Here is a 22,546-nt window from a genome sequence, read left to right on the forward strand (position 1 = left end):
GGCCCAGGCCGCGTCCATGGCCGCCCTTGGGACCGAGCGCTGAGCCCCGGAGGCCCTGGCGTCCGGGGCCGCGCCGCTCCCGAGGGCCGAGCGTGAGTGTCCGGATCCCAGGAACAGCGTAGCGGGTGGGGAAGGGTTGAAAAGACTGGGAGGCTCCGCATTTCCCTGCCCGGGGCTTAGGGCACCGGCCTGCGCCGGCGCTGAAGGCGTAGGGGTTGGATTCAGAGAGGACCTTCCCGGCCTTCAGGAACCCATCCCGGAGGGTGCGTTCGAGCCCGGAGAACGACCAGAGGGGATGAACCACCAGGGTGGATGAACAGTGGGTAGCCGGAGGGCGGGGCTCCCGCCCCGCGAGTCCCTGACCGCGCCTCTTTGCAGGGGGCGCCGGCGTCAGCCGCGCGGATATGCGGCGGAGGCTGCGCCTACGCGGGGACGCGGCGCTCACGCTGCTCCTCGGCGCCACCCTCGGCCTCCTGCTTTACTCGCAACGCGACCGCGCGGCCCCCACGACGAGCGCGCCGCCAGGGCCCGGAAAGGCGACGCGGAGGCCCACCCCGGGGCCTCGCGCTTTCCCTGCACCGGAGGCGGCCGCAGACCTGCCCGTCTACGAAGGGGATACGCCGCCGCCGCCCACGCCTACGGGACCCTTTGACTTCGGCCGCTACCTGCGCGCCAAGGACCAGCGGCGCTTCCCGCTGCTCATTAACCAGCCGCTCAAGTGCCGCGGTGACGGCGAACCCGGCGGCCCACCCGACCTGCTCATCGCCGTCAAGTCGGTGGCGGCCGACTTCGAGCGGCGCCAAGCAGTGCGGCAAACGTGGGGCGCTGAGGGCCGCGTGCAGGGGGCGCTCGTGCGCCGCGTGTTCTTGCTCGGCGTGCCCAGGGGCGCGGGCCCTGACGGGGCGGAGGCGGAGCAGGCTGGGGCGCGAGCGCACTGGAGCGCCCTGCTGCGTGCTGAGAGCGATGCCTACGCGGACGTACTGCTCTGGGCCTTTGACGACACGTTCTTCAACTTAACGCTGAAGGAGATCCACTTCCTGGCCTGGGCCTCAGCCTTCTGCCCCGACGTTCGCTTTGTTTTTAAGGGCGACTCCGATGTGTTCGTGCACGTGGGAAACCTGCTGGAGTTCCTGGCTTCACGGGATCCCGCCCAAGACTTACTTGTGGGTGACGTGATTGTGCAGGCGCGGCCAATCCGGGTGCGAGCCAGCAAGTACTATATTCCAGAAGCTGTGTACGGCCTGCACGCCTATCCAGCCTACGCGGGTGGTGGTGGCTTCGTGATTTCTGGGGCCACGCTGCGCCGACTGGCTGACGCCTGTGCGCAGGTTGAACTCTTCCCTATTGACGACGTTTTTCTGGGTATGTGTCTACAGCGCTTGCGGCTCACACCGGAGCCTCACCCAGCTTTCCGCACCTTTGGCATCTCCCCACCTTCGGCCGCACCGCACCTGCACACTTTCGACCCCTGCTTTTACCGGGAGCTGGTTGTAGTACACGGGCTCTCGGCCGCTGACATCTGGCTTATGTGGCGCCTGCTACAAGGGCCGCCTGGGCCAGCCTGTGCACATTCATGGCCTGCTGCTGCAGGCCCCTTCCAGTGGGGCCCCTAGCCACCTAACCCTGCCCCAAGCTCCCCTCACTCAAACCCAGGATGGAGTGGGAGATTTCTTGATGGAAAGGTAGTTATTGTGATTCTTCCCTAGAAAGGGGAGCAGAGTCTGTGATTAGGTACTGGAGATTGGCCCTTTGAGAGAGCTAGGGCTGAGGTGACTGAGGACCAAGCTCTTGTCACAAATAAGCCCCAGAGAAGGTGGACAGGACTGATACCCCTAGTATCTGTATGTCTGGGGGCAGGCGGAAGAGCAATAGGGGGCTCCTGTGCCACACCTGCTTCTTGGTTTGGAACCCCTGGGATGATGCAGACATATGCAGGTCTCTTTACCCAAGGCTAGGCTCCACTGGTTTGGGGGTGGGGTGGCCTTGTCTCTTATGGAGCTGGCAGGCATCCTGCCACAACTGAACAGGAGGGTAGAAGTTCTGGTCCTCACCTGCTGCTCCAAACTGGATTCCCAGCCCTGCCAGGTCTTTAGAACTGCCCCTCTGAGGTCTACTTTTCTGGTGCCAACCCCTCCTGTGCCCGGTCTGGCTGGAACTCTAGGGATAGAGCCACACTCAGGATGCTGTGTACTATCCTCTTTGGAGGAGCCAAGGCCCCTCTCCCCGAGACTCCTCTGCTGTAAGTTTTCCCATGTTCAACTACTCATCCCCTTTCCTCAATAAAAAACCAACACCCACACACACTGTAATACAAACATCCCAGCAACAGCACACAGGGCTGTTGCTGAGAGCACAGGTGCTTTTATTTGGGCAAGGGATATGGAAGGTTGATGGGAACAGTCCTGGCTGCCCCAGACAAGTGGGATGTATGTGTGTGTGTGTGTGGGGGGGGTGTCTCTGGCCAGGCCCTGGTCCATATGGGAAGACACCAGTCTGTCACAAAGTCAGGAGCGACACACAAGCCTAGCTGTTCAGGAACTACACAGGAGTCTGAGGCAGGTCCCCAGCATATTCATCATTAAACTATTCATGATGAGGCTGTACATGAGTTAATTACAAAAGTCATATTTACAAAAGTCTGTACACACATTTGAAAAACTCACAAAATTGTCATCTATGTATCACAAGTTGCTAGGCCAAAATATTAAAAATGGGATATTACATGTTTCTCTTCTCAATTCTTTTCAAAAAGCTTAATATTTTTAAAGCACATATTCTGTTTTCCTTAACAAGACCCATGAAGAGACTGAGCAGCCCAGCCCTTCTTGAGCCACCAGAGGTCTTGAGGCATGGATAGGCCTGAGGGACAGGGCCCAGGATTGGGGCAGAGAGCCAGCCCACAGTGCAGAACAGAAGCTGAAATACAACAAAGGGAAGATGTCTTTGGCTAGAACTTTGGCATTAAATAAGAAAAAAGGGCAAATAGGATGGAACATGCAGTCCCCCATTCAGGCTAGAGCAGAGTAGGGGCACAGGTGACCCTGAAGGCAGCCTCCAAGAGGGGTGAGAACCAGGCCTGGGCATGTGCCTGGGTGGTAGAAAGCCGTGTTTCAACCAGTAGGGTGCACCTACAGGGCCTGGCAGGGAGCGGGGAGCATGTGCAAGAAAGGAATGGGGAAGGCAGATGGGCCACCCTGGCCACAGTAACTAAAGTGGATGTAGTGCAAACATCACAACCAAGTATGATGGACATGCTACCTGCTTGCTTTAAGGGTCATGTGGCAACACGGGGCCAAAGTCAGGGCTCCTTGTCCTCATCCTGGTCCTGGGTGCCTGTGTCCTCAGCCACAGGAAGAACCCAAGTTTTCCCAATATGCAGGGGACAGGGTTGTCATAAGGGAGACAGGACCGTCCCTTCTCATGTGTTAGATGAGCTTCTGGGCCCAGGTAATCAAGGCTCAGAGTCTGTGCTTCTCTTTGTAGTCTGGTGCTGGCAGGCTGAAGACAGAGGCCCCTAGCCCCACTTCAGAGCATCACAACAGGCCTTCAACACTGGCAAGGTATCCAAGAAAACCCACAGGGTGGCATACCAAAGGCCACTGAGCAGGATATGATGCACAGCTCCCTGGAGCAGAGAAGCATGGGTGGTGATGTCCCTAGGGGAGCTCCGCTGTTCTCAGGTGGGCACCAGGCCTAGGAGGGCCATAAAGGGTCACCGAGGCAATGTGGTTGTTCTGCATGACCTGGTGTGAGAATAAGACAGTGGGTCAAGGGGGAGGGATAGAAGGGATGTAGGCAAAGCAGGTGACCAGACCTACAAACCCACCAGTGGGATTAGCACTGGAGCTGTGACTTGTGTGCGCCACATACACAAGGCTGGGCTTCCAGATTCATGAACATCCCTCAATTCAAGTTAGGAATCCCCAGGGTCTTTGCTTGTACCTCATACACCACACTCATTTGTCCCATCCTTCTGGAACTGCTAAGGACCCATGGAAGATATGGTATCCAGAAGGGAAAATAGGGATAGCTCATTCTCCCAAGCCATTGGGGCCTCCACAGCCACTTACCCACAGTACATTTATTCATGAGGCACATAAGGGCCCCAACACTCAACCTGGCTGAGCCTCATGTGCCCTGTGGTTGTGCCTTCCCTGCTGTACCGGTGTTCAGATATAAATGTGGATCTCCGTTACTTTTCTATCTTGTTGGTAAAGACCACTGCTTCAGCATCCATGATGCTGAATTTCCCGACATCATTTTTGGACCCTCACTGATCATGTGTAGGTAGGCAAGCTCTCAGCAGACAGAGTTGATGAGGCATGGTTAACCTACTAGAACCTCCCCTATCTCCCTCAATCACTTGCCTGTTCCTGCTAAGACCACTGACCCCACCTCAGCCAGCCTATCACTAGGCCCACAGGGCTTACCTCAAAGATCATCCGCTGAAGCCCAAAGCAGAATGTGGAGCCAAATGGGTTGGTGTTGTTGGGGGAGGATGACCTGAGACCAGAGAAGCCAGAATTAGTGGGGCAGACAGAGGCCAACACCAGGCAGGGCATTCAGTCCCTTCTGGGATAGGGGCTCATGGCCAGCACTCTCACATGGCTCTGAGTATATGTCTATTTCCCACACAGGCCCTTGAGGTCCTGGTGGTAGGGATGGGCCTCACTCAGCTCTGAATCTTATACAATCCAACTGGGTAAAGAATGCCAGCCCAGAAGTAAGTCAGGAAAAGGGGCCTTTTCAAGTGAGAGGGATACTCAGGCAGTATAGCAACCAGGAATGGAACTGTGAACCATAGTAGGTAGCAGCCTTGCTGGGGAAGAAAGCCCAGGACAGCCAATTGAGACTATCTTTCTGAATGTCAACTAGGGATGAGGGGGCCCTCCTACTTGAAGGTAGGGTGGGAAGATGTAAGCTATCCCCAGGGGGCCACCTCTCTGTCACAGGTAAACATGCAGAACTATTATTTCAGTCCTAGGTGCAAGGTGGGGCAAGAAGTGTTTTGTGGCAGTATCAGAAACTTCTATAATTTCTAAGCAATACCCCTAACCTGTGCAAGACAACGGGCTTCTCCACAGGGTGGCCCAGGAGCTCCTGGATATTGTCCCACTGCAGGAGGAATAGAGAACAATATACGGTTAGCAGGGATCTGAGCCTCAGACTGCTAGCAGGTCCACACTCACCTCATTCTCGGACTATGTCAGGAGGAGAGTAGCTTACCTTGCTGTAGGTGGTGCATGTTTCTGATTGGCCCTCTGCATTTTCTGAAAAGAGACCATAGGGGTAATTGGTAGCTGGCCCAGTCTGGAGTCAGTTCCACACTTGCTCAGGTACATGGCTCAGCCCTACCTACGGTCCTAGTCCTAGGCAGAATCCAGGCTTGGCTACCCTTTGCCATGGGGTTAAATTATGTAGGAGAATAGACAGGTTGCTCTGGAGTTCTAGTGTAGAAGGGGATGGGAAAGGTGAGGGAGGTCAGTAAGGCATGAGCTGCACCACCTGGCAGTGGGCAGCAGTCATGAGGCTGGCAGACACCAAGGATAAGTTGGGGGATACCTAGATCTGTAGATAATAAACTCTATCCACCAGAGGTTAGCAATCCCACAGTGAGAGGGAGAGACTCTGAGGGCTTTCAGGAGACTACAGATTAAGAACAAGCTGCCTTCAGAACAAGGAACCCATCCCAGCGAAACAGAAGCAGATAGGCAAAGCCTCCTTAAACCAAATCTTCTCTGCTTGGATCCTTTTCCCTTCAGATAGTAGAAAACTTACTCCAAAACCCTACCTGAGGACATTTACTACTCACCTTTCTTTATGGCTAGTGGGATCTTGAACTCACAGCGGTGATAACTACAGAGAAAGAAGATGAGGTAAAGGCTGGGCCCCTCCTGGGAAACCTGACCACCCCTGCACCCTAATCCCCCACCCCAGGGGGAAAAAGAATCAAACAAACCTGCCCAAGGCTCTGGCTCTGGGCCCCTGACACAGCATTCACTGGGGAAGGTCAGATTTAGATATGAAGTCAAACAGAAAAGAGCATGGCCCTGGGGTCTGATGACCCTATCACCTTGGATATGACACCTAGCTTTCCAAACCTATTTCCCATTTGTAAAATGGGTACAGAGAGAGGTAAATAAAGCATTGGGCATGGCATCAGGAACACAGCAAACGGTAAATGTGGTTCACTTCCCATGAAATATCAAGAATTCAGGTGTAAATAAATTTGCTGAAACCCAAAGCCATGAGCTTTCTTTCGTGGGGTTTTTTAGCCCACAATTCACTTCTTAGAGGGGCAGGTATAGGTATAGTATGTATACTCACATGTTAAAATTATAATGCCCAGGGTAATTGGTGTGTAGGACAAACTTCTTCACTTTATGTGTATTTGCATCAAAGAGGATGTCCTGGGATAGAAAACAAGGGTGCTCAAGTAGGGAATGCTACTGAGGCAGGACAGGAGCCTTTCCAAGGGCATGTTCAACTTGGGAACTCTCTCCTCACAATGGGGACACAAATGCGTCCTCCTAAAGAACAGTCAAGGGGACAACTGAGGACAAGCCTTTACTGGGTATCTTCAGTGAGGCAACCCTGCAACATACATCTCTCCCATCCCAAATCTAGTACCACTAGGTTTGGCAGGCACAGGAGACTACAGCTCCCATTGCCTGGGAACCACATTTCAGGGAGATCCTTCCTGCCAACTACACCTGCCAAAAAAAGTCAAGCAAGTATGGATTTTGACTTAATTCAGGGATCACCAGACTCTCAAAGATCTCAAGGTACCTGATGACTATGACTGCCATGAACTGCCAGAGCCTCTTGCCTTCTCTTATGCCCTCTCTGTGGGAGTGGAGAACTTCTGAAACTGAAGTTCCAGCCTGACCCATCAACAGGACTCAGACCTGGATTTGATATTGCCAAATGATAATTTACACTTATTCCCCACAACCTTCCCAGGTTTCCATCTCTAGCTGCTCAGGTTAAGTCCTTAATAGGACTTAACAGCCACACTAAGTCATACATTAAGACTGGTTCTTTCTTTCCATCTTCTCTGCTATCTAATATCACCGACTGTCAAACTCAGAGGTCTAGCTTTCAACAGCGCCATTCTTTCCTGTCACCATTATACCTTCAAGAACATGATTCCAGTGCAGCTCTTATACTACTCCTAGAAATGCCATCTATCTGGCTCCTGCTTGGTCTTTTCCACATCAAAAGACCTACCCTCTCTTTTCTGTCTCTCTGGAATCTACCCTTCAAGATTCAGAGTGCTCTGCTGCCCTAAGTACTCTCTGCCTCAGAACTCCAGTAGGCTCAAAGGTTGGAAGACTCACAGTCCAGGCCAGCCCTGCCCTCTGAGATATCTCCTGCCGGTGCAGTAAATACACAATCATGTCTCACACATATATATTATCTACCAACCAGACTGTTAGTGCTGAAGTTGGCCACCAGCTTTTTCTGGCACCCTAAAATCAGAACTTAGGACTGCAGCAATGCCTCTAGGGTGACTCCTTGAACAAAAATAAGCACATTTCCAGTCTCTGAGACTTATTAGTATTTTTGTTTTGTGACTCTAGAAGGTACTGCGCTCTACAAACGGGCCATTTCTAATACATCTTAACCTGATTTCCAGAGCCTGCATCTGTGCAGCATGTTTTCCTCAGAAAAGAAGTCAAAGCATACTAGGAACCCTGTGTTTCTCAACCATCCTGGTGGCAGAAAAGGTCTACTTTAGTGTACCAGAGGCTATGTAAGACAACACCGAGCAAAGCCAGCTGGGGCTAAGTTTCTCAATGCTCTGGGGATGGTTACAGCGGCACAAAGCTGTGCAAAGCTGCATTACCCACCCTGACATATACCCATACCTACAGAAATGGAATGTTTCTCTAAGGAAGCACAACTTACCACCCCAAGAGTGAAGTAGTTAAAAAAGTAGTCATTGCACTTGGAAGGAACTTGCTTATGAGGGGAAGGAGAATGAATTTTCATCTGTTAGGAAAAAATATCAATGGATTAAAAATTCAACCCCTTAAATTTCAGTGGTAGATGCAGATTGTAGTTCATAGTATAAATATAAAAATGCTCTTCTTTTATAAAGTGCTAAAAATATGGTGATACAAGGGAAAATTATAACTATGTAACTTATAGACAAAAGTTAACAGTAATACTGTAATATCTTGCAGCAAAGGCAAGAATATTTTAATACTAAGGGACAATAATAGGGGGTGTAAGGAGATAGAATTTTTCCTCTTGGATTAATGAAAATGTTCTAAAATTGAGGTGATGACAGCACAATTCTGTGATGAAAATGAGAGCTACTGAGTGTACACTCTGCATGGACTATTCAAAGCATGGGACTGTAGAACACAGGGAAATCCAGTGGTGGATGATGGGCTGTGGTTAACAGGACAAAGATGAGAACTTTCCCTTGGACTGTAACAAGTATATAATCTAATTTACGGTGTTAATAATTGGGTGAATTGGGGGAAAATACACTAAATGTAAGATACGGGCTATAGTTAGTACTAATATTTTGATGATGCTCTTTCATAGTTTGTAACAAATATGTCACAACAATACAAGATGTTGGTGGTAGAGAGATGTATGAGAGCCTTGTATGATGATAAGCATCTTCATTTCATAAATTAAAAAATTTTACTATTCTTATTATATATGTTCATGAATGAATAATATACTTTAATAAAATTTTATTAAAAAAAAAAAATAGTGAAACATGCAGACGTGGGGGTGGGGGTGGGAGTGGGAATTCCAGAGCACTCCAGAGGCAAGAACAGCAAGTTCTGGAGAGAATGAATCCATAAGAAAACAAAACAAAGCAACTCAACCCCTTAACACAGTTATTAGATTAAGGGAAAGTCTACAAATTACATTCCTTGTACAGGCATACCTTGGAGAGATTGCGGGCTTGGTTCCATACCACAGCAATAAAGCCAGTCTCACCAATTTTTTGGTTTCCCAGTGCATATAAAAATTATATGTACACTATACTATAGTTTATTAAGTGTGCAATAGCATTGCCTAAAAAAAACAATGAACATAACATAACTAAAATGTGGCAGAGAGACACAAAACAAGAGCAGTTGGAAAAATGGCATTGATAAAACTTGCTCGACACAGGATTGCCACAAACCTTTAATTTATAACAAATACTATAACTGCAAAATGCAGTGAAATGAGCTATGCCTGTGTAAGATTAAGTTATTGAGTGAGCAAGAGTGTGGGGAGTTGCGACTGTTGAATCTGACCAATCCAGGAGAGGAGACCAGCTGTGACAGACTATAGACTAGGCCCTGGTGTCCAAGGACAGGGACAAAAGCAGGATAACTTGAATGGGGGTCAGAAAAATGCTTTCAATTTTTCAATTTACTTCTCGACTACCTTTTTTTTTTATAAAGGAGGTACTGGGGATCAAACCTGGGACCTTGTATATGGGACGCAGGCACTCAACCACTTGAGCTCTATCTGCTCCCCTCTCTATCAGCTTTAAGCAGAAAAGATTCTATGGGAAAGTAGCAAATGTTTCATATTTACTCAATATTAAATTAGAATGGATTAAAAAATAATAAATGAAGAGACTACCTATTCATTCTATAAACATATTTCCCCTACCTTGTCTTCTGATTTATAGAAGACCTTGTGTGGAGAGCCAAGCATGCTAAGAACATCTTGGCAGGAATCACCAAAATACACCGAACGTTCAAATACCCGCATCTTGGCATCTGCTAATAGGCCAGGTCCACAACCTGAAGAGAACATGGCAGGATGGTCAAGTTCTTCACCAGGGCCTGAGACCCTGCAGCCCAGGACCTTGGGGGTCCCAGAGAGATGATTTGTTGCCTACTGCATTACCAGATCACTGAGAGACAACACTGCACACAAGCAGATATACCAAGTCACCAGGGCTCAAGACTCTAAAAGTAGCAACATAAGATACTATGGGAAAGTATGATGAGGTACTATTATTATTATCCTGACAAAACACAAGGATTTATGTTAAGAGGTACTTCCTCCAACTAGATGGAGACTACAAGACCACTCTGTAAAGGGCCAAAAAGAACAAATCACCCATTAACTCACTCCCTACCCCTATATACTCCCAGTAGAGCTTTCTGACCCACTCAAAAGACAGAAACCACAAATCAGAAGAGGACCAGAATTCCTGGTACCATAATAACCATGGACATCACCTTACTCTGTACAGGCTTTACAGTTATAAAAGCTCTTTCCTGTACAGCAAGCCAGGGATATGAAATCTGAACTAACTAGGTTCTGGGTTTTCCAACTAACCCAAGGCGGCCTTAGCCTCTAGTCTCAGAACACACATACTGAGTGGCAAATAAAGGCTGTATTTAAATTAACTTGGTCCTTCCTTGAAAAGCATGGTCCATATTATTAAACTTTTTGTTCATAAATCCTGTAGGCTGGGTGACCTACAGACCTCACCAAAAGTCCTGTAAAGCTGGGCTGTGGGCCCAAAGTTTCCAGTGGCCTCCTGAGATCATGACTTAGAAACAATACTTTCCCCATTAACAGTGTGAGTAGTGAGTAGTATAAATGTTGGGAGTATGCTATCTGGGGTAGAAGTGGCCAAGATGCCCACCCTCAACAGGCCCCTCCTATTGTCTTCTGTGACGACTAATTGCTCTGATCCTAAATATCCTGGTGCCTATTTCAAGCAGCAATCCTGAGAAGACAAGACACTAAATCATTTGACTTCATTGCCACATTGCAATTCCTTCAAAACCATAGTTCAAGTGCAATACTTTTTTCTTTTTTAAAGATTTATTTCTCTCCCCTCCCCCGCCCCTGCCCCAGTTGTCTGTTCTCTGTGTCTATTGCTCCGTGTTTTTCTTTGTCTGCTTCTGTTGTCAGCGGCACAGGAATCTGTGTTTCTTTTTGTTGCGTCATCTTGTTGTGTCAGCTCTCCCTAGGGGGCGCACTCCTTGCGCGTGGGACTCCCTACGCGGGGACACCCCTGCGTGGCACGGCACTCCTTGCGCACATAAGCACTGAGCATGGGCCAGCTCCACACGGGTCAAGGAGGCCTGGGGTTTGAACTGTGGACCTCCCATGTGGTAGACGGACGCCCTAACCACTGGGCCAAGTCCGCTTCCCAGCAACACTCTTTCAAGCAGCTGGTGTTTTGCCTTGGCAAAAAACCGCATTTTAAGGAATTTCTAATCTAGAGGTCATGAACTAATTCTTCAGTTATGTATGTTCAGTTTCTATATACCAGGTTCTTAACAGTTAAGAATCATTGCGCCAGAGAAACTGATATAAGACCTGAATTTAACAAACTTCAGTGCTAGACTATGAAACATGAAACATGGCCCCTCTGTCAGTTTCCAGATTGTCTTTATGGAGGCAAACTCCAAATTGGAGATACTTGCCCTATAAGCACATTCTAAGGTCCAAACTAGTTGAGACTGGGCAGGCAAGATAAAGTCACAAAACAAGGCATGGCTTCTATACAGACCAGCTACTGAAGACAGCAACTCTTTCTTGTTCTTGGTTAGGGGAGCTCTCAGCAGGGTGTGGCCAAATCACAATTCAATAAGAGCCCCCTGCCCATCTTCTCTGAAAACTTGGGAGAAAGTGTGGAAAAGGGGAGGACAAACAACACTGCAGGCCACAAGATACATCTACAGGAAATAATCTGGGAACCAATGAAAAGCTATATAAGCACATAGGATACAGATTTGTCTACATGCTGAGGGGAGCAGCGTTACTGTTGTATATTAAGATTTGCTAATGATAAGACTATGTCTTGACTTTTCACAAATTTAAATGAAAGCTTTCATCATACACATCTGTATCATCTGCCTCCTACCTCTAAACTTGGGATTTTGGAATTTCTCAACATGGATATAACAGTGAACCCACCATACCAAAGCTAGTAACTGACCTGCAGCAAGTAGACGAAGTCGTAAACCTGAGGGTCCAGTTCCATCTCGAAGAACATCTACACTTTCAGCATAAACATTGCCCAGGAAACAGCTCAGGGGCATCACAGGAGCCCTGGAGGCAGTCACGAAAAGATCAAGGGCTTTGCTCTCCCCTTCTAGGGAGCCCATGCCTCAGCATGAAGCTCATGAACTCCCTCACTTACTTAGTATCCTGCAGGCTGTTTCCACTGTAGATATACATTCGTTTCACAGTTGCTCCGTGGGGTATCTGGAGAGAAGCGAGGCCATGGGCAAAATTGGGCTGCAAAAACAGGACAGGAGTTTTACTAATGATTCAAGCTCTGGCCCTCCCTGGCACTCCTGGTCAAAGCACAAAGCCAAATCTGGCCCTAGGTCAATAAACTCACCCAACTATGCAAACTCATCTTTAATTCTACCAAGCTTTATGAAAAGATATCATTTTCATAAGTCTGAGGATGTTGTTTCCTAAGGATGAATGAAACACTGCCAAGAGCAACAGACAGCTGAAAATCCAGAGGATAAACTCTCTCAAATTTTAAGCCATTGAGAAAACCATGCAGTGGTTAGGAAATTTAAAGGAAGACATAGAAGGATTTTTCTCTGAAAAGTGAGCCTGACTTTGCAGTGGCACTGCCCTCATACTGGGAATGCTGGTCTGGGCCTTGTCCTTCCTGTCAACTGACCCATTCCACCCCCTTGGCCTCTGAAGAGCTCAAAGACAAGAGAACCAAAGAAAGGGTGCCTATTCAGCCTTACCCTATGTCATGGCCTACTGACATATGCTACCTAGGCACTGGCCAGCAAATAGGTAGGGAAGGGAAGGACTAACCTCGTACTTAGGAGCCTCAGTCCATGAGTCTAACTGAAAAGAGAAAGACAGTCCTCTGAAGTTGAGATGGAAGAGCTGCTCAGCGGAGTTATACACTGTGGGAGGTGTGGTGGGAAAGAAAAAAATGACATGGTTGAAAGGTATCTGATATTGCTAACAAAAACCAGCCTGGCAGGAAGTAATAACTAGCACCACCTTCCTTGTGTCTCATTTCTGAACTGACATCCTAAGCTGAAAACAAAGAGGAAGAGCTATCCTTCAAACCTAAATACCAAGTACCAAATTACCCAGCTTCAGGGGTTGGGGCTGTGATGGCACCACTTGCAACGTTTATTGCTATGGGCTGCCTGGGCTGCCACTACAGACCACAGGAATCAGAATGACTTGGCTTACCTCCAGGATGTGTTGCACCGAAAGACTGGTCAATCTGCTCAATGGTGGGTGCTATGGCCTGAGAGTTAAAATGCACTCCACTGAAAAACAAAGATACCTTTTAATACCAGGCTTCAAATGATAGACCTACAAATAATGGGAGATGGTAGCTGGAAGAGTTTTTCTTAACACAGGCAGGTGAATCTACACTCTACATCTCAAAGGTTTGATTAAAGAACTTTTAAATAATAAAGAATTTGTGAAGTGAGAACAAGGTCAGTTCTTGTGAGGCTACTGATATACAGAGTTGATCCTCTGGGGCCTCCCAAGACATTTGTGGACCCCAGGCACAGTTCAGAAAGAAAGAAAATCTGGTCTTGGCCCCATGGCATTCATAAGCTCAGTATGGCATTAAATCCTACTAAAAAATGGCTCGAAGAGGGAAGTGGACGTGGCTCAACTGATAAGAGTGTCTGTCTACTGTATAGAGAGTCCAGGGATCTATACCCAGGGGCTCCTGACCTGTGTGGTGAGCTGGCCCACGTGCAGTGCTGCTGTGCTCAAGGAGTGCCATGTCACACAGGGGCACCCCTGCGTAGGGGAGCCCCATGTGCAAGGAGTGTACCCCATAAGGAGAGCCACCCCACGTGAAAAAAGCGCAGCCCACCCAGGCGAGGTGCCACACACATGGAGAGCTGATGTAGCAAGATCACACAATAAAAAAGAGACGCAGTTTCCCAGTGCCACCTGATAATACAAGCGGATGCAGAAGAACACACAGCAGATGGACACAAAGAGCAGACAACATGGGGGAAGGGGAGAGAAATAAATAAATTTAAAAAAAAAGAAAAGGCTCGAAGAATAGACACAATTGGTGTGTTCTCCCAACTACATATTAGTATCTGGCTTGAAAAGGAACTTTCTTAGAAAAGGGTTGGACTTTTTAAGAGTATAACCAAGCAAGGCAGGCTGTTTTTTTAACAGGTTGAAAAACCAGGACCCACAGACTGGGTGGGTGAGTGGCTTGGGGAATGGACTCAATGCAAAGGACAAAAAAACCTGGGGCTGGGCTTGGGAGCAAAGAGGGGCATATAATTTCAGATGATGAACATGAAGAGAAGGAACTTACAACTTTGAGGAAGCTTAAAAGTTAAGAATCACTTAAAAAAACTAGTAATTTATTGAACACCTCTTTTTTGACCAGGCCCTGTGCTATGACTTTTACTGGCATTATCTCATATAATCTTAACAACCCAGCAGTCACACTACTGACCTCATTTCTCTGACAATAAAACAAGTTCAAAGAGGTTAAGTGACTTCTCCATGGTAAAGGACTAGAAGACAATTAGACTCTATAAGAGCCGGTGCTTTACACATTGCTCAACCACTCTTCCAACAGCAAATGGTGCTTAAACCTGCCCCAGGAGTTAGGCTGTCAACTGGACAGAGAAGCCTGCAAAGGAGGCTAAGGAGGCTTACTCAAAGCGATATTCTACAGCACCTTTCCATAATGGGGGCCCAAATATTTACAGACCATATAGGCTATCCCCGTCTTCAGTCTAAAAAAGTAGATTTGGGTCCCCAAATAGAGGTCTCTTTGGCATAGGGTGTGGAGTCAGAACTTTCTTGTTTGTCCCACTTTTGCTGCTTATGAAAACCAACAGAGGCTGGCTGTGTAGAGGAGGCAGCAGTGACCCACATGATAGTCACATAGCTCCTGAGCTTAGGTCCTGCTTTGCTGTGAGGAACTGAATAAAAATAACATATATGGGAAGAGTTTAATTCTTAGGGAACTTTACTGCTCTTCCCCAGGAAACTAAGTAGGCTTGCAGTTTACCTCAAGAAATCAAGACAGTAGGCTGTAATCCTTGGAATGCTGCAGCTGGGAATCCATTACTAATTTAAAGAGGGTAGTAGATAAAACCCACCTGTACCAAGAGTAACATATACCATTGGGGGAGAAAACTTACCAATATTTTAATTTTACTTTAGTCAAGTCATATACTTCAATCACCTAAAAAAAAAATCAACATTTACATTAAGAGTTGTCAATACTCTGAAGTCACTAAGGTGACAGACTGGAAAAGATTAAAAAGACATTTATAGGTGTGGGGGGGTTACACAGGAGTTCTGTGAATTGTTTCTATATTTTTATAACTTTCATGTAAATTCAAAATTATTTCAAAATCACACACACAAGGTATTTATAGAAAATATTAAAAAACAAAAAACTCACACTGGCTGAAATTCTGCATTTTACACTTTCTGTTTTCATTTTTAAATTGGAGGGAAAAAATACCCATCCGCCACAATCTCCCATAACTCCCTTCTAACAGAACTGCTCAACGATGTTTATGGGTGCTCTGGGTCAAGGACCTTACATCTGAACCACTGCTGGGACACTGAGTAAGACTGTACATATCTCCTCTACAGGACAATGATACCTTCCACAAAAACAAGTTCAACTAGCTTGTTAAGGGTTTGTCCTGGTCACTGAGCATCCTTTCTTCCATCCCATACCCTGATGCATTATAAAAACCCGAATCAAGCCATGCCACATTACATTAGCTTAGGACAACTGTTCAGTTATGTCCCTAATGAAGGGCATCTGGCTGAACCCTGAGACCCTCTCAGGACCCTTGTGAAGTTGCTCTTAAGGGGGTTCAGGTTCAGATGAAATGCCAAGTTAGGACACATACAAACGAAAAGGCATCGTATACTCAGTCATTAGTGATGTCAAGTAATAAGCATGTCAAAGTTCTCTATGCTAGTGGTGAAAACAAGGGCTTAGCAGCCAGCACCATGGCTGGCTAGGGCCTGGGGCATTATCTATTATCCAGCTGGCAAGTTTGGCCCTCACCGAGGAAGCACAAGCAGAACTGGCTCACTGTCTATCCTGCCAGCCCTACCAATCTGGGCCCAATCGTAGAAAAGGCTTTGGGGCACTCGGGTGCATGAACATCTGGCACTGCCATAGAAACCAGGACATAAACATGCAGGTCATTCTTGGCCAGTGTAACTTTAAAAGACCCTAACACTGAACCACTAGTTGGACTCTTATACAGCTATTCAGTAAATAAACCCTCTTCTCCACTACTTGAGTATGCTGTTTACTAGGCCCATTAAGTTATGCCCCTCAAAGTCTGACTCATTAGTTGGCACAGGGGAGGCACTCAACATGTGAGGGGATTGATATAGATGATGTAAGGCAATATGAAGTTGGAAGCAAGAAAAGAGGTGCTAGAAACAGCTGTGCAAGGAAAGGCAGGGGGAAGAGCTGTGACTCAGAAGCCAGTCAGTGTCTCCTTCAGAAAACCTGGGCAAGGCAGGGAGCCTACCAGACCAGTGGCCCAGGTCTCTGTGACCTATGCCTTCAACCTGCAGCCTGAAGCCCCGCTTATTGCAGAGGCAGGCACTTGGCTTCCCTGAAAGGTACCCCTATAAATAGCTGAAGGCCTCCGTCAGAGGTTTCCCACCACTCACCCTGTGGGGGTGGGCTCTAGGATGTTCCTCATGTCACTTTCACCTACTTGCCAAAAGACCTGCCTAACAGTTGCCTCAACCTTGCCCACCCAATGGGAGAACAGTGGACCAGAGCTAATCACAGGGTCTAGTGCGGTACTATGGCTAGGGACCCAGAGTGCTGACCATGCTGGAGTCCTTCATGCCACCAGGAGAATCAATACACAGATTTTTGACGCATGGAGCTTGCTAGGCCACAGGGACAAGTAGCTGGGAAAGTCTAAAGGAGGAGACATGACACTGGCCAAGTTACAAAGGAAAAGATAGGTGGCTATAAAGTTTTAGTCCATGGGACTCTGGAGGTGAAGGGAGGGGAGACTACTGCAGGAGACAGCATCAGGAAGAGGTGCATTCTGAAGCCTTTGGATGGAGGGGTAGGCAGATGGATCAGGCTGGGCCTGGTGCCAACCAAGGGTTCCTCGGGGATTATTTCCTTACAGTCTCCAGAGGCTCAGATAAGGCCTCAGGCTGTACTTTATAGAGAGCCCACAAAAAGGGCAAAAAGAATTGTCAGGTTCTTTTCTACTTTCTTTCCTATCCAAATATACTTCCCATTCCTTGCATTTCTACACAACCGCATTTCTACACAATGTGTTCACACCGTTTTCTTCAGTTTTTCTCATTTAAGAATGTGGGGTCAGGCAGACAATTTATCCTTTGTTCTCCACTGCCTCACTGGTAATTAGGGATGAGGCTTGTTAGGATTCAACTAGGAAGTGCACGAGAAGCACTCAGCTTCTTACTAACTGTTCACTGAACATTTGATACCGTCCTCATCATGATACGATTTTATGGGTTGCCTAGCAATCTCTTTTTCTTGCCCATTTAGGTAATTTCTAGCTTTTCATTACCACAAATGCCTTTTTATAAACATTTGTCAACATTACCCTTCCCCCAAAATTTTTTGGTTATGTTTTCTCAAGTGGCTTTATCAATCCAAAGGCAAATGACAACTTGTAAAAAGGTGCGTCCATGTTACCAGATTTCCCCCCAGTTTTGTGATTAAACCACACTGAAGACCACTTTCTACCCTTTCCTAGCATGGAACTCCTAGGTGACTCTCACAAGAAGAGGGAAGGAAGTTGTGGGACTAAGAATGTTTACACTGACTCTATTTCTGAAAATTCATCTCATATCATCTAAAGATTCTCTTTTCATGTTTTCCTTGTTGTCTTCTCTCCTCAGCAGGTGACTTGTGATAGGATGATGAGAACTGGGTAGTGCCCAAGACTTTTGGAAAGGCAGCTCTGTAATCTAACCAGGGCAACAGCTTTGGCATGCTACTGCCCAGAATCCATGTTTAACCTCCTGACTAAGGCATGAGTCTGTTGTCACGTGACTAACCCATGAAGTATAGGCATTTGTAAACACAAAGTATGTTAAAAACATCATGTAGCTGAATGCCAATTAAGACAACCATACAGACAGCAAGTTTTTTTGCCTATATGTCCTCAAATCACTCACTGCTGGTGGTATTAACTCTCAAAATCCAGCATTTTAGGGAGAACAGTTTCCTTTTTCTATTTTCCAAGTCATACTATTCGATACAAGACTGAAGTAAAACAAAACAACTAAAATAATTTTGTGCTATTCTGTACTTCAGCTCCATTTTAGTACCTTTTTAAGCAAAGACTAAAGAGTAAGCTATGCCAAATACTTAACTCCTTTGTGTTTTTTTTCTATTCAACATGAAAGTCCCTCCCCATAGCATGTGCCCCAAATCCTCAACACTCTTTCCTTCCACCTCTGGAGCCTGGCATGGGCTCTCTGCCTACCCTACCCCAGCCTCTTTCCCTCTCCATCCCACCCTACCCCACTCCCATCTCAATAAGGTTTCCTATTTTAGGGGAACAGGTACAGCTTTGGTCACCTGTAGTATGGTAGTCTCCAAACCACAGAAATCCATGCCCACTTATGAGTTTCCAAACATCACATAATAGTACATGTTAACTGGTTCCAGAAAGACTGGCTCAGCCTGACATGAAACTAGTTGTCATTTAAAGTTACCTTAAGTCTCTGATTGAAAGCATCAAACAGTAGTTTGATCCCGTCCTGAGTCAGGTTAAGGATGAGGTCATGGCTTAGAGGAGACTGCAAAACAAAAATAAAACACACCCTGAACAACTAATTTATTTACGGGTACCTACCAAAAGCCTTAGGAGGCCCAAGGAAGACGTAACTGCAGGAGTCCTCTCCCTCCCACAACTAATGATGTTTGAAAGGCAGAGAAAACTGTTGCATGAATGCAGTGTCTCTACTTCCTGGCTGTAACTGTGCTTCATAATATCAGTTGGTAAGAGCATTTTTCCCTTCTAAACTTTGAGTTATAATACCACTTAAGGGAAAGGGCCAAAATTATGTGAGTATATAGGTCATTTCCTTTTGAGGTTCCAGGGCCCACACCTGAGGCATCAATTTACAGTTGTCAAGCTACAGACCATTTCTTGAGGAATAAAGGTCATGTGAAAAAGCCTAGCCTAGGATATAAACCTAGCAGACTCTGCTTACTAAATGCCTGCTGAGCCTAAGTCCATTCACACCTCGGCTGTTTGTATTATACACAGGAAATACATTTTACTCTTTGTTTTCAGCCAAATTCCAGGACAAAGAAGTAACTAAAACAATCTGATTATGTATGAGATGTCACTCTTACTATCCTTCCCGCCCCACCCCATATCACATAGCTTCTTTCTGAAAGCCTAAGTCTGAGATCTAAGAGGTCACATTTCTATATTTGCCCCATCTGAGATCTGAGGGGGAGGGAGTTAGCTGAATAGAGCGGTAGACAGAGGTGGCTTTAAGCCCCAGGGATCTGATGACCTTAGGTAACACTCGAAGTTTCTCTGAGCTCTGGTTTCTTCATCCCTTCACCCCAGAGCTGTTGTGAAGATGGGGACAGTAGCTCAGAAACCACCAAGCACAGCACCTGGTACCCAACATTCTTCCCTTGCATGTCTACCTGACCCGCCTGCTTCTAGTCCAATGCAATCAATTCATGGACTCAATGTCTGAAGACTCTCCATAGCCCTAAAGCAGGTGGCCCAGCAGCAGAAGGACAACATCACTATTCAAAACCCTGTTCCTTCTTAAAACTGGCACACAGTTGCTCAAAGGTTTAAAGGTATAGCTGTCTAAGACAGACATATGAACTGGAAGGCCAGGAAACTGACTCAGGTGCCACTTGCTGGTGTGGACCTCACAGGAGAAACTCTCCTAAGAGCCTTTTGGGATTAGCACAGACCATCCACTCCCCTCTACCCGCTTGAATCTTCACAAGGCAGCAGGCTCAAGTGACACCATCTTGCCTATATAAACTTCAAAAGATAATGAAATAATGGATGCTAAATTAAGGTAACATGTTCTCAATCCAGAACCCAAAGTACTACTTTGAGAGGGCCATTCATGGAGCTAAGCAGGATGAAGCAAAGTTTATCGGGGAGCAGGTATGGCTTAAGTGGTTGAGTGCCTGCTTCCCAAATGGGAGGTCCCAGGTTTGGCTCTTGGTGCCTACACAGAAAAACAAAAAACAACAAACAAATAAATGAAAAAACCAACTCAGGGGAGCCAATATGGCTCAGTGGTTGAGCACCAGCTTCCCACATGAGGTCCCGGGTTCAAGCCCCAGCCCTAGTACATAAAAAAAGAAAAAAAGGTTTAGTTTCCTTCTTGCTTGAAGGAGGAATGCTGGTAGCATCTGGATTTTCCTCCACTCTCCCAAGATCTGATCATTTCTTTCCTGGCATTACTACAACTTAGGATATAATGAAGCAATTTTCAATAGCAAAGCAATTCATCCACACAATCACTGTTTTATTAGTACTTTATACCTCTAGGACCAAAATAAACATGTTTGATGTGGCATTTAAGCAAACAATTCAGTAAAGACGTCTGCTGCTAGTAGTTAACACCTTTTCCCTCTAAGAAAGATGGGAACTACTAGATATGCATATTTGATTTAAAAGGTGTGTGATTTTCCTAGAGACAAGAAGATATTTCTGAAACTTTTAATAGGGGCAAACTGTTTGCTGACCTTGATGGGCAGCAAGGAGACAAATGGGAAAGAAAGAAAAGAAAAAGGGCATGAGAAGAGGACAGGGCTCACATTTAAAAAGCACCATATCAGTGCTAAGAGACCATCTTCTCTTGATCCTTATCAAAAGATTATTCTATTATAAGGAAACTATACCCATTTTACAGAAGGGCATTCAGGTTGGTTATTAACTTGCCACAAGTCACTAAGAAATAGGAAGAACAGGGATCTTAATCAAGGGTCTGGAATGAAAAAAAATCCATGTTTTCCACACTGTTCCAGTTGCTTAGAAGATTCCATTTTCCTGTTTTGATGGCTGTTAATTCTCTCATGGCCTACACTGAAAATCATATTAGAGAATTAATTTGGCATTGTGGTTCAAGGAACCCCTGCCCTCCTCCAAGTCCCCTGTTCATGGCAGCACCACATGAACACCCAAGCCCTTGAATGGAGACAAGCATTCCCTCTCTCAGAGGGGTCCCTTACATGAGAACTCACTACACAGGGGTCCAGTATTGCAAAATGTAATCTCTGGGTATAGGTAACAGGTGCAACTATGATCCTGCTCTATGATGAACTAGGAAGCCTCAGAGTAATCTTACTCATCATAATCCACAACATTCTTCATATCAACAAGAAGCTGTTATTTCCTTTAGGATTTTAAACTAATTGGAACAAATGGAACTAAAGCATCAAACAGGTATTCAAAGAGTCTCAGAAAAGCCACCAATACTTATTGCTTGTGCAGACTCAAAAATATTCCCTAAGATCTGTGACACATAAGATATCACAAAGACTGCTCTACATGGCAGCACATGGTCTGTGTTATAGAATAACTGTAAGTTTCAGTGAATTCAGTGAAGGTTAGGCTGTCCTTTCATAGATAGGAACACTTTCCCCCCCTTTCTCCTTGCCACCCCCCATTTTTGCTATCTGTGTCCATTTGCTGTGTGATCTTCTGTATATTTTTGTCTTCTCTTCTCGTCTTTCTCCTCTAGGATTCACCAGGATTCAATCCTGGGGACCTCTGATGTGGAGAGAGGTTCCCTGTCAACTGCGTCACCTCAGTTCCTGGCTTTTGCTGGCTTCACCTTGACTCTCCCCTTCATTTCTCTTTTGTTGCATCATCATCTTGCTGCATGACTTCCTTGCATGGTCACTGGTTTGCTACATGGGCACTCATGCAGGCAGTCAGCTCACCACACGGGGACTTGGCTCACCACATGGGCACTAGTTCACCACATGGGCACTGGCTCACCGTGAAGGCACGCTTTCACTGTGAAAAAGGGATTGAACCCAGGTCCTTCCATATGGGAGGCGGAGGCCTTATCTTGAGCCACATCTGCTTCCCAAGAACCCTATTTTTAAAGGCCTACAAATATAGCATGGGAGTTAATCCCTGGCACAACCAACCAACATTTAACAGAGACCATAATAAATAATAGAAAAAAAAAGTAAAATAATGTCTATTAGTTGGGAGCAAGTATTTTGCAATTTCTAATTATTACACCATTCTCACTAAAGGTATGAGCTCTATCTGCGCTTCCTTTCAAGTGTGCGGGATGCTCTGCTAGCTAGCAATCTGTAGTGCAACAATCCTGAAGATAAACCAAAGCAACTGGGAGCTTATACAGCTTAATGGTTGAGTGCCAGCTTCCCACATACAAGGTCCCAGGTTCAATCCCAAGCTCCAGCACCTCAAATAAATAAATAACTTGGCAGCACTAGATTATCAAGATCCAAAGTTCCAGTATCAAAAAAATTGTACTTGGTAGCTAGTGCTGGAGATTGTCCCATGCAAAGACACTGACCCAGCAATCCCTGCCAGTCACCCTCTCC

The 22,546-nt window shown here is 46.4% G+C and overlaps 2 protein-coding genes across 2 annotated transcripts in view; one reads left to right on the top strand and one right to left on the bottom strand.

Moving 5' to 3' along the window:
* B3GNT9 (UDP-GlcNAc:betaGal beta-1,3-N-acetylglucosaminyltransferase 9) lies at window positions 1-2,721 on the top strand. The gene has a single exon (XM_004460888.5). The coding sequence runs from the start codon at window positions 405-407 to the stop codon at window positions 1,611-1,613; it is 1,209 nt and encodes a 402-aa protein (XP_004460945.1). The 5' UTR covers window positions 1-404; the 3' UTR covers window positions 1,614-2,721.
* PHAF1 (phagophore assembly factor 1) overlaps window positions 2,305-22,546 on the bottom strand; it is a 26,242-nt gene continuing 6,000 nt past the window's right edge. The window contains exons 4-17 of the mRNA XM_004460887.5: window positions 18,685-18,768; window positions 15,126-15,169; window positions 13,177-13,256; window positions 12,784-12,878; window positions 12,137-12,234; window positions 11,933-12,045; window positions 9,637-9,770; window positions 7,912-7,995; window positions 6,328-6,410; window positions 5,813-5,856; window positions 5,227-5,270; window positions 5,057-5,115; window positions 4,431-4,503; window positions 2,305-3,743 (exon numbers count right to left, since the gene is read on the bottom strand). Coding sequence (XP_004460944.1) covers window positions 3,657-3,743; window positions 4,431-4,503; window positions 5,057-5,115; window positions 5,227-5,270; window positions 5,813-5,856; window positions 6,328-6,410; window positions 7,912-7,995; window positions 9,637-9,770; window positions 11,933-12,045; window positions 12,137-12,234; window positions 12,784-12,878; window positions 13,177-13,256; window positions 15,126-15,169; window positions 18,685-18,768 — 1,122 coding nt within the window. The 3' untranslated portion in view covers window positions 2,305-3,656. The remainder of the gene's footprint in view (window positions 3,744-4,430; window positions 4,504-5,056; window positions 5,116-5,226; window positions 5,271-5,812; window positions 5,857-6,327; window positions 6,411-7,911; window positions 7,996-9,636; window positions 9,771-11,932; window positions 12,046-12,136; window positions 12,235-12,783; window positions 12,879-13,176; window positions 13,257-15,125; window positions 15,170-18,684; window positions 18,769-22,546) is intronic.

This window comes from Dasypus novemcinctus, chromosome 18 (assembly GCF_030445035.2).
Source record: "Dasypus novemcinctus isolate mDasNov1 chromosome 18, mDasNov1.1.hap2, whole genome shotgun sequence".
In the NCBI taxonomy this organism is placed as follows: Eukaryota; Metazoa; Chordata; class Mammalia; order Cingulata; family Dasypodidae; genus Dasypus; species Dasypus novemcinctus.